Below are 15,166 nucleotides of genomic sequence, written 5' to 3' on the forward strand. Positions count from 1 at the left end.
CAAAGTCACCCTGGGCAGGGCCCACAAGCAACAGTGCTCTTTGAATTCTGGATTATCTGTAAGACTCCACTTTCTTGATTCCTACTTGCAATATGTTGCTTTTGTAAGTGTTTTTACTTCCTGGCCATCCGCATCTTCCTCTTCCGCTCTCACACAGACTTCTCAAGGCCAAAGGCAGTGTGGACAAGCCACTTATTTTTTTTACAGGTCCTCAGCTGATTCTTTCACAAACCAGTCAAATAGGATGTCCCAGCTCCTTCCACCAGAAAATCCAGGCTTTGTGTATTTATTTGTCCAAAACACTGCCAGGCACTGATCTAGGATCAGGGAATTACAGCAGTGGATAAAGGAGACAACATTCCTGTCCTCATGGATCTTCCGATCAATCCTCTACTCAAGCCCATAAGACCTTGCATAGCCCCCTTACCTCCTTATCACACGTCACACTGCTGTAAAGGACGCAGCACCAGCCCACATCCCTGCTGCACTCTGTGCCTCCCGAGAACTGAAAGTGCACCTTTGTCACCGTAACCCAGTGCCTGGCATGAGACCCCAGAGGACTAGTGCTTGGCAGTTGTTGGATGCATGAATGGGTACTATATTGTTGTGCAGGCCGGATACTGGGGTTGTTCATTTCTTCATCCTTTTGGCCCCAAGATCTATGATTCCTGCCACCAAAATCTGTTTCTGTTATAGTTTGGACTGGCTCCTTTCTCTACAGTTAATCCACATCTTTCTCATTACCAAGAAAAATAAGGAACAAGAATGCAAGCCAGATTCAAGGGTTTCTCAGAAATTGGCTCAATACAAATTATTTCTCAAAACGATTGTGACTAAAACACTTACAATAGAGAAAATGTAAGTTTTGAAATGTAGTGAATGGCTCTACAGCAAGGTAATAGTGGAAGCAAACAGTATGGGTAATCTGGAAATGATTCCTATTTAAACCTGGGAATTTATGACATGATTTTTTTTTTTTTTTTTGAGTTTCCTTTTTTTTTTTTTTTTATTGATGTTTTAATGGTTTCTAACATTGTGAAATTTTGGGTTGTACATTTTTGTTTGTCCATCACCCCATATATGACTCCCTTCACCCCTTGTGCCCACCCCCCACCCCCACTTCCTGGGTAACCACAGTCCAGTTTTCTCTGTCCATGTGTTGGTTTATATTCCACATATGAGTGAGATCATACAGTGTTTGTCTTTCTCTTTCTGGCTTATTTCACTTAACATAATACGCTCCAGGCCCATCCATGTTGTTGCAAATGGGACGATTTTGTCTTTTTTTATGGCTGAGTAGTATTCCATTGTATATATATACCACATTTTCTTAATCCAATCGTATGACATGATTTTTGTTGACAGCGCCAGCCGATTTATCTTCCTCGTGGAAGTTAAGCACCAGGAGAGATTTAAGGGATTACCTAATCCAGTGGTTTTCAAACTTTCTTCCTTGGAGCCCTGGAATCAGGTGCAGTGGTCACACGTCTGGGCCCCTTGTCCCCACCTCAGTTAGAGCCACTCTACTTTCTTCAATTTTGTGTATTGGAGGTCCAGGTACAATTAGACAAGAGAGTTTCCCTTTGAAAATCAGTGATCTAGTATAGTCATCTCATGCTCAAATGAAGAAATTGAGGCCATGACTTCTTCAAGGTGACCCATTCTTTTCTCAGCCACAGATATTTAATTGTCCCCCAATATCTAAATTTTGATATATACTAGACCTGGGCAGAGCCAGTTCAAATAGCCTGGGATTAATAGAAATGGATGGAGACAAATTTACAGAACTGCACTCTGCCATCATTAGGTGGGTGTTGTTGCTAAGGCTCCTGTTGCACAGAGAGCCTGGGATCCAGCAGGAGAGGTGGAACATCGGGTTGAGTTTAGTGGTGGTGGTGGAAGTGAAGAAATATCAGAGGGCCTTCACTGCAGCTTGAAGCACGAGCTCAGTCATTCTCCAGAAAACTGTGCCAAGCCCTGGATGTCTGGCATGTCTTGCACAGGGGAGGGCTGAAAAGCACTGTCAGCATGTGCCCAGCAAGAGTGCCTGTGGAAGCCCTGGTGCATGTACGGGCTCAGGAAGCCAAACTGAGAAGACAACTCCGTGCACCGCTGACTCAGACTTGTCTATTTGTGGATGCAGCTTCTCTGTATAATTGGTAGTTTGAGTCTTCCTTTAAAATTTTAGCAGAAGGTACAGGTAAACTCTAAATGTTGATTACAAACCTGGATGAACATCAGGATCACCTGTGGAGCTTGCAAACAAAACAGATGCCAGGGCCTTCTCTCCCAAATAGAATGACTCAGGGCCTGGAACTCCAAAAAAAAGCAACAGTGCCCCAGGTGACTTTGGTTCTCAGCCGCCATGGTTCCCAGCCTAAACTAGTGCTCCTCAAACCCTCGTCTGCATAGGAATCTCCTGGGGTATTGTCACAGTACAGAGTCTGATTCAGCAGATCTGGCCTGGGGCCTGAGCTTCTGCATTTCCAACAAGTTCTCACGTGAGGCCAGTGCTGCTGGTCCAAGGACCACACTTTGAGAAGCAGGGTTCTAAATCTTCATTTTCAAAGATGCCTGTGCTCCTTCGACAAGAATTTGCTGAGCCTCTCTCACATGTCCAGCACTCATGAGGCCCTCTGGAGGACTTGGTATGATGGACCCAATTCAGTGGCCCGGGGTTTCACCAGCAAGTACAGGAGGCTGTGTCAGATGGCAGAGTGTGTGTTGAAGGTGTGGAACAGTGGCATCATAAATGCAGTTATTTTCAAGATTCTTGAAAATCTAAGTCATTCTGCCTTGGCAACCAGCAATCAGAGGTGTCAGGTGATAGATTAAAACTTGACACCTAATTTTATCGGAGGGGAACTGAAAATAATAAGTACTTTATATTTGTGGAGCACCTTATTTTTCCATAGAGCTCCAAGCACTTTGCCAACTCCCTCGCCTGGAGAAGGGAGGTTGGAGGGGGAGCTTTAATAACAGGCTTCAGGCTCTGAAGCCTTATTATTAAGTGAATGCTGGCCAGCTATTCTCAGTGCCCCTTCCTCCTGCAGCCTGAAAAGCAGTACAAGAAGAAAAGGCTTCAATTGCCACAGATTATACATGGCAAAGACTTACTCTTGGAAGAGGTTGTGTGGGGCGGGAACAGATGCTCGGGGGAGGTATGGAGTTCCCTAAGAAGGAAGTTCTTACCAGCCCAGCTCAGCCTCTTCCTGGTCATGAAACTTCGGCCAATCACTCAATGAAGGAGTGGACCAGGGGCTCTGAGAGGTTCCTCCTGGTCCCCATATCCTGCCGGATGTGGCATTTGACTCTCTGGGGGGTGGGGGCAGGATTGTGTGTGGATGAGAGGACCCTAGAGGAGACTTCCAGCCCAGAGGGAACCAAAATCCTATGGTGCAAGAGAACTAACGCCTGCCCTGCTGTGTGAGGTGGGAGAGTCCTGCCCCCAGGACTCTTCTCCTGCCCCACCCTCCCTCATCCTTTTCCCATCTACACAGCTCTACCTTGCCTGCAGGCCTTCTGCAGAAGAGGCCCAAGGTGGGCCCAGCCCAGACACTCTGCTGATTCTCCTGCCGCTCTACATTTCCTATGCACCTCACAGGAAGAAAAGAAGTTAGTCATCCCTGCAGACTCAGCATTCCCAACCCACCCCTGCCTCCTCCTCAGCTGCCCTGACTGGGCCTGGTTAACAAGTCCAATCCAGAGGAGAAACTGGTTGAGCTCTAAGGGGCCCATGTTTAGACCAAGAGACAAATGACATCTGCAGACTTTGGGGCCTGTATCAGGTAGAGAAAATAGGAACCTGAAGCGGCTAGTATTTCCCCCAGATCCAGATGGTTGATCCCCAATGTCTGCAGTCCTGGCGTGTTGATCTTTTGTCATTCTGATAGCACTGTATTGTTAGGCCTATCAGTCAAGGAAGTGACATATGACTGGGTTGATTAAGCCAACAAGACCAGTGTCTCTGAACTGGAAAAAAACTTGGAGGTTCATCTAATGCAGCCTCTTGTTTCATAGATGAGAAATCCTGAGATCCAGAGAGAGGAAGTGACTTGTCCAAAGGCCCCCACAGCTTGTCAGAGGGTATAGCCAGAACGAGAATCTAGGGGTCTGCCACTGCGTGATGCTACTCTCTTGTCACACGGTTCAAGGTTGAAATCTACTTCTGAAAAATAGGTGTTTGTGTCTTTTTCAGTCCTGGCTTCAGTCTCAAAGCAGAACAGTTCTTCAGCTCCAAGGGGCCAGGCCCCCTATCCTCTCCCCTCATGGACTGCTAGCTAATTCTCATTCTGTGATCTTTGTCATTGGTGACAATGTACAGCACAGAGCAAAAAATAGCAGTTTGATTTTTTTTCCCACATTCCAAGTTGAGCTTGAAGTGCTGGCAGTTCAAAACGAACTACACAAATAAATCTTGTTTTGACTCATAGTCCAGGGGGTGGATAAATATGGAAACCCCCAAGATATAATTTTGCAGTCATTTTTTTCTTAGCATAACTGCATGCTATAATGTGCTGAGAAATTTTTTATTCTGGCTCCAGAGAAACAGCAGCCCTATCCCAACTAAGTGCTTTTTCTTGCCTCCCAGCAAATAGATATTAAAACACACACACACACACACACACACACGCACACACACTCAAACACACACGCACTACAACCCACCAAATCCAACAGCTGCACACTCTGAGCTGAATGTCAGTCCTCTGCTCCAAGCTGACAGCTCATGTTATTTAAAGTCAGAGATGGGTAATCTTTTGAATTTCAACAAGTCTGTCTTCCAACAAGCTCAGGTTCAGAGAAAGGCAACTAAAATGATCGAAGGTGCAGAGAGGCTTCTGTGTCAGGGAGTCAGAGGACAGAAGCCAGCTTCAGAGGCCCGTTTAACATCTCAGAGAATAGAGACTCGGCGAAGAGGAGCGATTTGGGTGAGTCCCACAGAGAGACAGCAGCAGAGCCAGGGCAGAGCCCAGGTCTGCTATGGAGACTGTGCCTGGTGAAGGAGTTCAGCTTCCTTCCCTCTGACCTGGCACGCCTGTGGGACTTTACCACCATCTGTAGAAATGTTAGCAGAGGTCTAGTGGAACTTAGACTTGTTCACCAAAGGAGGCGCGCTTTGGACTTTTGAAAGGAAGTGTTGCTTCGTCTGGAGGATCACTATAAGCATCTTTGCGCCAAGCAGTATACAGGCTGGAAATCTAGTTAGGTATGCAAAAGGTGTAATGTTTAGGGAAATAGCTCAAGACTTGAAGTTCAAGTCAGAGAGCACCGTGAGACACGACGCCCAGCCCCAGCCCCTCCCCATGGCCCTGTATCAGAGACTGATCTTGGGCCAACTGACTGCCCGTGAGAGATGGCTCATTCTCCAGGCTTGTGTGTGTTCTCACTTATTGTTGCCGTGTCTTTGGATATAGGCCTAATTTTCTTTTATCAGTTGCAGGCCAGGGCCCACGGAGGGGAAGTGAGCTGTCCAGAGTGTTTATGTAAGAGAGGAACAATGCAAAGAACAGAAACCACAGCTCCAGCTGGGGGGTTGGCTTTTTTCCCGCTCCTTCTAAGCTCTTTTAATTTTATATCCGGGAATTGCTTTAAAAAAACAGACTGCCACTTCTTTTCCCAAGAGACAGCACTGCTGTTATGGTGCACAGGGCTCAGATGTTGGGCTTATGGCTGTTCCTACCTCATCCTATTCAGTTGTTCAGTACCCAGCATCCCCTTTGCAAGTGAGGACACTGAAGCCATCATTCCAAGGTGCCAGAATCCGGGTTAGAATTCTGCCCTGGGATTTCGAGTCTGATGCTCATATTTTCAGAATTTCCATATCAGGAAATCCCACAAGCCTTACTCATTCCTCACACATAAATCTATGAATCTCTCTCTTGCATGTGCTCCAAACAGTGAGCCTTTTGGCCCATTTCCCTGCTTCCTCCTCTTTTCTTCCATTCTGTGAAAAACTCTTCGCACAAGTTCCTGATGCACAGCATAGTCAGAGAATGGCGGCATTCCCATTAACCAAAACTCTGGTAATAGGGAGCCACAGCGTTCTCTCTGTGCCATAAGTGGGTTTCTAAATTGCAGATAATTGGAATATGGTACAATCCACTTAACACATCAACTATAGTGCACATAATTCAGTCTGTTTTTGATGGGTAAGAAGACACTGTAAGATCTCGTAGTGCCTTTGAGTCATCATTACCCACATTAATTACCATCTTACCATGGGTATGTGGAGATACTGCTTTTAGAGAGTTCTAGTTAATAAGACACTAAATAGCAGAGAGTTCATTTGAAATAAGAATCGAGAGAAAAAGATTAGAGAATTGTGGACCCGTATTCTAAAGGGTCCTCATAACTCAGTGACTTTGTTGTTGAATGCTCTTTGGGATTCTCTGAGCCTTAACGTTCTCATTTAGTAAATTAGAATTTTTTTCACTACTGAACTGCAATAAAAATGAATGTCTAGAGTAAGGAGCCATTGAGGCTTAATTTCAAATGTAATTGCATTTGAACTTAAAATAGGTGTACCTGTTGGCTGGACTTTGGACATTTATTTGAAATGGGAAGGTAAAGTAGCTGAACTATTGGCAAACTATAACTGTTGTTAGCTTCTGTTATCCCACAGCCCTCTCTCTCTAGTAAAACATTTAGCTATAGTGAATAACTATTTGTTACCAAATTATGATTAAAAGCCCCTAATTAAATATCTCACAGAGCAAAAATAACAACCTGCTTAAATGTGAACATTACTATATTTACTCACTTAATAGCTGTGCTTCCTGAGTCCTTTGTTGGCCTTGAGGAGAAGCACGTGTGGTACACCCATTTCACAGGGGAGGGTACCCTGGGGTGCAGAGCGCCTGGGGTGCGGGCCCCTGGCTGATGTGCCACAGCCATTGGAGGAGTAAACAAGCTGGACTTCTTGAGTAAACCTGTTACTTCTGGCCCAAGATGTGCAGCTGCTGTGGCTACACGGTTCTCTCTGATGCAGGGCCCCCTTCAGAGCTGGAGCACCAGTGACAGAGATCTGCAGTGCCCAGTGTGGGGACCTCCAACGAGGCACACAATGGTCATTATCAGGCACTACGGACCCAATACCATGAATCAGGTGTGGACTCAACCCTCAGGGAGCTTACGTGCCCAATATGAGGCCCCTGGAGACGCCACTTGTAATCACAGTAGCCCCTAGGACACTTCCAAACCACATTGCATTAATTCCTTTGGTTCATTCTGGTTCATTTAGACTAAGTCTGGCCACTTAGGAATGCCCTCAGGGGTGCTGTAAGGACACATATTTCATCAGTGTCAACTGTGGCCTCATCTTGCTATTGACTCTCACAACACATGGGGAACCTGCATGTTCCATCCAGGGTCCAAGGAGAATGGAGAGGAGGGAGGGGTTACCGCTCTGATGGGACTGGGGGGCACCCACAGGCAGGCTCCAGGCACCTTGCAGAAGCCTTGTGAACTGAGGCTCTCGTGGAAGGTGGCTCTCCCTCATAGCTTTCGGGATGACTCTCTTATTGCCTGGCCTATTGTGGCAGCAGGGGATTCGCAAGCCAGATTGTATCTTTCCAGCCAGCATTTTAAGCCTGCCCTTTTGGGTTCTCCTTCTGGATCTTTCTCTCAGTTGGGGGATTATCTGTTCTGCAGGAAGCTGTGGGAGACTGCATTCCTGTTCTTCTGCTGGGCAATAAAATTGACAACGAGAAAGAGCGGGAAGTCCCACGAAGCCTCGGAGAGCAGCTCGCCAAGGTAAAGGACGCACATTTCCACCTCTCTGGACAGAGTGAGACCCCGAGGGGAGGAGGGCATGTGCCCAAGAGCCTTGGTGGGAGCCCTCTCTGGAGGCTCCCTGGGAAGGAAGCAAGTGGGCAAGGTGGGTGTCCTGGCGTCATGGGAATGATCCAGCTCCTGTGCACATGGAGCTTTCCATAGAAAGCTGCAAGATGGAGTTGGCTGGTTATGAGTAGAGTATGGAGAATTTCCCCAAACTCTCTTTGTTAGAACTCAGAATTATAAACTCTTAGATAGTAAGAGGTTACTTATTTCAATGCCTATTTATTTCAATGCCCCTCTGACACTTGAATCTCATCCTCTGTGCTTCCACTTGATCACCTTCAGGGATGAAACACTCACTGTCTGCAAGGCATTGTGCTCTTCCTTGGACAGCTCTGTTAGAAAGTTCATGCTTTCTACCCAGATTGAGCCTCGAAGCTGTGAACTCACGATAAACTCAGGGCAGTGGGAAGCCTACCATTAAAAGCAGCATCCGCCCTCCTCCCAAAGCAGGGAACTGACAAGGCTTAATGGAAGTCAGGCAGCGCAACAAACAGTGCTACTCCTTGGCTCCTTCTGCTGCCTCAGGGTGGTTTTCAGGGAACTGTGTGTCTGGGAAGATGGGGGTGCTTTCCAGCCCTGGGACTTCATCCTTCTTAGAGTGCCTGCTCTGAACAGGGACACGACCTCGGCGGCTGGGAAAATGGGCACGGATGGTAAGAGGAGGAAAAAGATGGAAGAAGGACCTGGCAGTTGTTCTGTGGAGGGTCACTCAGCAGCTGCGTGTCCATAGTCCCTCATCCACAATTCTGAAATCCAAAGCGCTCCGAAAACAGAGAGGTTTTTTGCATTTCATCTGGCAGAAAAATCTGACCAGAACTGATATGAGGGTATTTATGGTCTTTGTTTGCCTTACTTTGAATGAATATTCAAATGTTTCACTGAAGAAATATAATATGTTTGATTATCAGATGCTGTCCCAGACCCACTGAGGGTACCATGTAATATATAGTATAGACATGTATTACCTTTCTGAAACTCAAAAATTATGGATTCCAAAATGTATCTGGATCCAAAGATTTTGATTCAAGAACTGCAGACCTGTATTTTTATCATCCTATTTTCTTTTCTTTTTTTTTTGGTCAGTGAAAAAAAAAAAAAAGTTCAGAGAAGTTAAGTGATTTATTCCAATTATCACACAGCTCCTCAGTGGTGGGGTCAGGACTTGAAGCTGGGAGGCAAATCATGTCTTCCAATTCTTGGTCCTGGGCACTCCCCCTGCCCTCACCATGGAGCCTTCACTCTTCCACAGACTGACGTGGAGAGCACAGAGGATGGAGCTGGGCCTATAGGGTGTGGATCAGGAAAGCTGAATTGGGAGCTAGCGTTTGCAAAGGCTCTGATCTGCAGCCACAGAAGCAGTGTCTTCACTCAGCTGCCCACATCCCCATGGGACAGCAGCCTCCAGGGCTCGAGGCCATTAGCATTGTCAGAATGAAGCAGGAAATCTATTGATGGGAGTGATGAATAGAATACATAAACCTTGGCCAAGGGCCCCACAGTGCATGCAGCACAGCCCTTGCCTAGTGATGTGATGGACAATTGTCCCGTGGCACTGTGCTGCCAGCCTGGGCAGCTGGAGTGTTAATTCACTGGTGTGAAGGAGAATTCCTGTTGGAGTGACATCTGCCCCGAGGTCCATGGAATGCCAGTGTGCTGGGAAAAGCATGTTGCCAGGAGCCCTGCCATTTACTACATACGTGACCTGCAGAGGCCTGCCATTTATACCCTGTCTAGCCTCGGTGTCCCTGCCTGTGAAGTGGGAAGGATGAGGCCCACCCTGGCCTTCGTATCTTTGCCTGCATCACAGGGCTGGTGTGAGAAGGAAATGAGTGTGTATGTACCTGACAGCCCTTTGAGAACATGTAAAGCACTAAGGCAGGGCACGATTCTGTTGTTTTATAATTGTTATAGCTCACCTGGGAGATGGTTACAGAACTTTCGTGAGCAGGTTGCTGAGGTTGCCTGAGGAGACAAATCAACCATGTACAGAGTGGGGAGAGGTGGAGGAATTAGAGGCGACCATAAAGGAATGAGGGGTGTGGGTAGATGCAGACAGGCTGTCCCCCACCTCCCCATGTGCCCTCACACTCCGCAGTACCTCCTTCTGTTCCCTCTCTCTGTGGTTCCAGGAGAACAACCTGATCTTCTATGAGTGCAGTGCCTATTCCAGTCACAACACCAAAGAGTCCCTGCTCCATCTGGCCAGGTAAAGGGACCTGACTCAGCAGGTGACGGGACTCTGCTGTGCGGGTCTGGTGGGAGCACTGCGTTCACCTCCCCCTGCCAGACCTCTGGCCTGTCCTCTCTGCCTGAGCCTGCTGGGGAAAGAGCTGGAGGCCCAGGCCTTTGTGTGGGATTCCAGGGGTAAGGGACAGCCCCCTGGAACATAATAAGGACAAAAAAAGAAGCTTCCATGCCTGTCACCCCTACTGAAGTCGTCTTCTTCTGGGTCTTAAAGGCTGCTTTTTTCCCACGGATCCTCTTTTTAAATGCAAATGCTTCTGGGAAAGGTCATATTGTAGGTCCCTCGACACTGCCTACTATCTCAGGGGGGATTAGCTGGCAGCCAGCTGGGAGCAAGAACTTTATAATATGGGTTCCTGGGTGAGAGGGAGGAGGAGCCAGCAAGAGGAGGGGCTGTGATAGGGATCAGGCACTTGAGGTGATGGCGCTCAAAGGACTGGTCCCACGGAAAGACTGGCTCCCTAAGCCCGTGCCTACACCAAAATGAAGAAAACAAAACCACACAGGGCCCTGTTTTCAACCCTGGGCATTCACTCCTTCATTCATCCAGGCATTCATTTCATTCCATTCATCCATTCACCTACCTACCCACCCAGCCATTCATCCACCCACCCATCTATCTATCCAGCTATCCATCTATCCATCCGGCAAATACTTAATAGTGTTCATTTTGTGCTCAGCATTCATTCTGCAGCATCTCAAATTTATTTTTATTTACGTAATTGAGGACCCAGAACAACTCCTTCTATGCATTGGAGAAGTTGTGGAGTTATGGAAGATCTTGGGGAAAGTTCTAGGCTTTTCTCTGCCACTGATTCCCAGGGCAAGTCACCCCACCTCTCTGAGCTTTGTCGCAAACATAGCAACATCAATCATGCCCTTCATGCCAACTCATAGGTGGTTTTGAGAAGCGGAAGAGATGCTTCAGGTGAAAGCTCTTTGAGAGTATAAAGCGGGGATAAGACACCTGACCACTGTTGTTAATCCTTCGCCTCCAACATTCAACCTGGAGCTGTGGCCACACAGGACAGCCCTTCCGTAGAGCTGATAACCAATAGATATATTTTTTGAGCCTCTGTGATGTGCTAGGTACTGTGATAGGCTACAGAGACCGAAGATACGGCCTCAGCCCTCAAGCAGCTCATACTCATTTGAGGGAACCTGCTAAGGAAGCAGTGCATTATGACACCGAGTGATGGGTTATGACAGAGGAAGGGTCAGAGTGCTATCAGGGGCACTTACACTACCTAGAGGATCAGGGGAGGCTTCCTAGAGGAGGTGTTGTGGAGAATGCATATTGACTAAACTCTGGCTTCACAAATTACAGCCATGCACCTGTACTCCCCATAGGGAGACTTGGAATACTCTCTGTGATGCTCTGGTGAGGCTGGGTTTCCTTCTTATTACCCAGATAGCCTGCAACCTGAGGGCCCTGAGTAGTGGAGGCAGCTTCTCCACTACTGACACTATGTCTTCTCCTCTCCCAGGGTCCTCAAGGAGCAAGAAGACACAGTGAGGGAGGACACCATTCAGGTTGACCGCCCTGCCAAGAAGAAATCCTGCTGTGGCTGACAGGAGCCTCCTAGGACTGCTCCACCCAGGCCTGAGGTCACAGGACCCACCCTGAATCCTGCACGCAGGCTCCTGCCAGATGCCCTCACCAGGGCCTGCCCAGACCTTTGTCCTTGTCAGTGACTTTCCTCCCCCAAAGGAATGGAAGCACACCCAATCAGGAGAGCTGCTCTTGGAGCATCTCGGGGTCTTTTCTCTCCCTTCTCTCTCTAGACCCCAGATGCCCATTCCTTTTTTTCCCAGCTTGGTTTCCTGGGGGTAAAGAAACAGATGGGCTTTTCCAGAAAAGCCACCACATGTCTTCTCCACCTCCCTTCTCCTCCCCTTGCCCTTAGGAGCCTCAGCACTGCAGTTGCCATGGCAACAGTGTAGGGCCAACTTGCTGCTTCCTCTATGCCAAAGATAGAGCGCTTGGGCCCTGCCATGGGGTGGCTGATCTTCCTTTGGCTCCTGTTCTGTGGACGCCAATGGGATACTCTTGGCATATGCCTCATGGACCTTGAGATGCCCACGTGCTGTTGAGAGAAGCAAACCAGGGCACTCACACCCTCTTCCACCCTCCCTACTCCAGGGCTTCTGCTCCTTCCCAAGCTTCAGGGCCAGCCTCTCTCAGCAGCCACCTGCCCACTGTATTGGCCCCCTCCAGTTCTCTGGACTGGTGCCTTACAAAGTACCCACAGCCTCTCCTCTACACCGCCACCCACACCCCTGACACCAAGGTGGACTGTGGGTGATAAATTTATGCCTGGGGTTAGGGAGTGGGCTTACTTCCTACTTAACTTTGACTAAGAGATGAAAAGAAAACTAGGGGAGAAAACCCATCTGCTGCTAAACAGTGCTACCATTTCTGGAGGGTATAAATAAGGTATATATAGCTATGTAAAAGCCATTTTCTAAATGCTTCTCAAAATAGCTCTTCGAAAACTGGTACATGATGATTAATGGAGTAGATTGACACGCAGGCAGTGAGGCCCAACACCGGGTCCATAGTTACTGACTTCATTTTATTTTATTTTACCTTTTTCCAGAAGACTGTATTTCAAAAAAAAAGAAAGTGTGGCTGTGATGTTGACATTTTGCTGGTGTCTGAGAAGTGAACAGAGAGTAGCTGCCAGCTTCAGCACCCCCGTGACTGCACCCGCACAGGGCCCTGGGGTCGTGGGGAAGGATCTGGGCCCGTGTGTGGTTCCTTCAGCTTGGTGGTGGGAGGGCCCAGCCCCGGGCAGTGCTGCAGCATCACTGGCCACTGTCGGGGACTGGCGAGGGCACTCTTGCCTGCTGTGGGGCTTGGATGAACAGATCATTAAGATCACTGCCAATTACCATTCTAGGGCAACAGACCCAGCCCCACAGGGAAGCGGGCGGTGTCCATACCCACTCTGGGGCACAGGAAAAGAGAGGGACAGAAAGTGTCCCCAGGCCTCCAAGAAGATGAGTCAAGACAACTGCACATAGCCAGCCAGGCAGGGGAGAAACCACTGGCCAGACTTCCCCGGGATCTTCCTTGTGGCCTCCTCCTTAGACTCCCAAAAGGATCAGAGCCCCCTGGGTCACCAGGCAAGTGCCTACCTCCTTTTTGCAGACTTCTCTCTCTTTCATCCAGCCTTTGTAGGCACCAGGGAGCCCATGGAGGGTCAGGACAGACACCAGCACTGAGCACCAGGAGGGACTCCGTGGTCTTGGACAAGCCAGCTCCCTCCCTGGGCCCCCCTCTCATCAGTAAAATGAAGGGTGGGCTATTTGATGCTTCGGGCTCTTCCTGCTCAGAGTGCTTATGATGATGTGTTCATTTTCCAACTTAACTTGGCCCTGGCCCTAGTCCAACTTTGAAGGGAACTCCCAGGGAACTCCCAGGAAACTCCTTTCCTGAAAAGAGATCACTGGTGATAGTCTCATTAGTGGGATGGGTCACCCAGAAGTGGCCCTCCAATCTCTGTGTGTGTGTATTGTTGTGTGTGGGGGGGGGGGTGTAGGGGGGTAGAAGATAGGGATAGCCATGGAGAAAGTAAAGCAGCTTTCCTGCTTCTGACAGAAAACAGAGATGGCAGCTGGGATTCATGGGGCAAGCAGGCTGGACCAGCGGTTCCCCAAGCCCGTGGATGCTGTCATCCCCAATATCTAGTCCTTGGCTTGGGGCTGCATTTTTCCATTTAGGAAAAGTGCATCCAGGGTTTTGAGCAGGGTGGGATGACCCTAGAGCCTGGGCCTCCAGCATGTGGGGTCAATCCCCATGAATCCTTAAAGATCCAGGCAGAGAAAGGGGGCAGGAAGCGTCTTGAGGCCTCTGCTGCTCCCTCCTGCAATCCCACTAGAAAAACATGTGGAGGATGGGGACTTCAGAGAGACTCTGAGCAGCTCTGTCTCCCCAGGTCTCAGCCTCCCCTTCTCTCCCCATTCCTCTCAAGCCACTATGGTGATCAAAGCCACCCCAGGCGCTGTCAGCCTGGCCCGGAGCCTGGCAGAGTGCTGTCAGAAAAGCCTTCCGGCTCCAGCCCATCTACATTGCTGTAATGATCCTGAGCAAGTCACTTAACTAGGTTTCATGTTCATCTGTAGACTGGAAGTTCCAGTGTCTGCCTCACAGGGACATTTTAAGTATTAAGTGAGACAATGCATGTGAAGTACTTAGCACAGTGCCCAGCACATAATAGGTACTAACAAGTAGGGGGTATTACTGTTGTCAACATTGAGCTGCTGCCCAGACCAGTGGCCTTGCTTCAGTGTCACACTGAGAACCAGCAAGCGCTTACTGGAGCATCTACTCATAACTGGGCATGCTCACGAACACTACCTCGTTTGGCGCCCGACTGCCCAGCCCATTTGCCTGGCTTATGAGCTTGTATCTGGCTTTGCCTCTTGGCCCTGCACTCCTTTGTTCCTGTGGGGTTCCTGGTTTTCTGGTCAGTGCCCATATCCTACCAGTGCCTGTGGTCTGTTCCAGCCCACAGTCCACTCTTCCTCCCTGCCCATGGTTCTCCAGAACTCACAGCAGCTCAGACCTGGTGCCAGCTCTTGGGTGTTTACCTGTGAATGATCTGTGCTCATCACCATCCCTGGCCCCACACTTGCCCCCCTGTCCTGATTGCTTGTGCTTCTTCTGGGGTCTGCTGCTGCCCCTACCCCTGAGTTGCAAAACCCCAGCTCTAGCGCCAAACCAATGCCCCAGATGCTTGCTCCTTGTCTAGCACTTATTTCCTTCACAGTCTCTCTGGGTCTTTTCTGTTCTCCTAGGATACCCTAGCTTTCTCCTACCTCTCCCCAGCCTGTACTCTTTCCCTATTTTTAACACCTCCACCCAATCTTGGACTCCCCTCCTCCTTATTCTCCCCCTGGCCCACTCCAGGCCATACCTGTATACCCCATCAAAAATGGCTCAACCCTTTGTCTCTGTCACTAGAAGTCACTGCTCCAAAGGATCTTAAACCAATTTCAGCTAAGCTGTTAATGCAAATGGTCACTTCAGGGCTATATTTGCACTTTAACAAAAAACTCTAAGTGAGGCAAAACT

The 15,166-nt window shown here is 48.7% G+C and overlaps 1 protein-coding gene across 3 annotated transcripts in view; it reads left to right on the plus strand.

Moving 5' to 3' along the window:
- CRACR2A (calcium release activated channel regulator 2A) overlaps positions 1-13,616 on the plus strand; it is a 123,819-nt gene extending 110,203 nt beyond the window's left edge. For all 3 annotated transcript variants that reach the window (XM_058559033.1, XM_058559032.1, XM_058559034.1), the window contains 3 exons: positions 7,654-7,755; positions 9,972-10,048; positions 11,574-13,616. In XM_058559033.1, the coding sequence (XP_058415016.1) occupies positions 7,654-7,755; positions 9,972-10,048; positions 11,574-11,658 (264 nt within the window). In that variant the 3' untranslated portion in view covers positions 11,659-13,616. The remainder of the gene's footprint in view (positions 1-7,653; positions 7,756-9,971; positions 10,049-11,573) is intronic.
- Positions 13,617-15,166: the final 1,550 nt, after the last annotated feature.

The sequence above is a fragment of the Diceros bicornis genome, chromosome 17 (genome assembly GCF_020826845.1).
Source record: "Diceros bicornis minor isolate mBicDic1 chromosome 17, mDicBic1.mat.cur, whole genome shotgun sequence".
Lineage (NCBI taxonomy): Eukaryota > Metazoa > Chordata > Mammalia > Perissodactyla > Rhinocerotidae > Diceros > Diceros bicornis.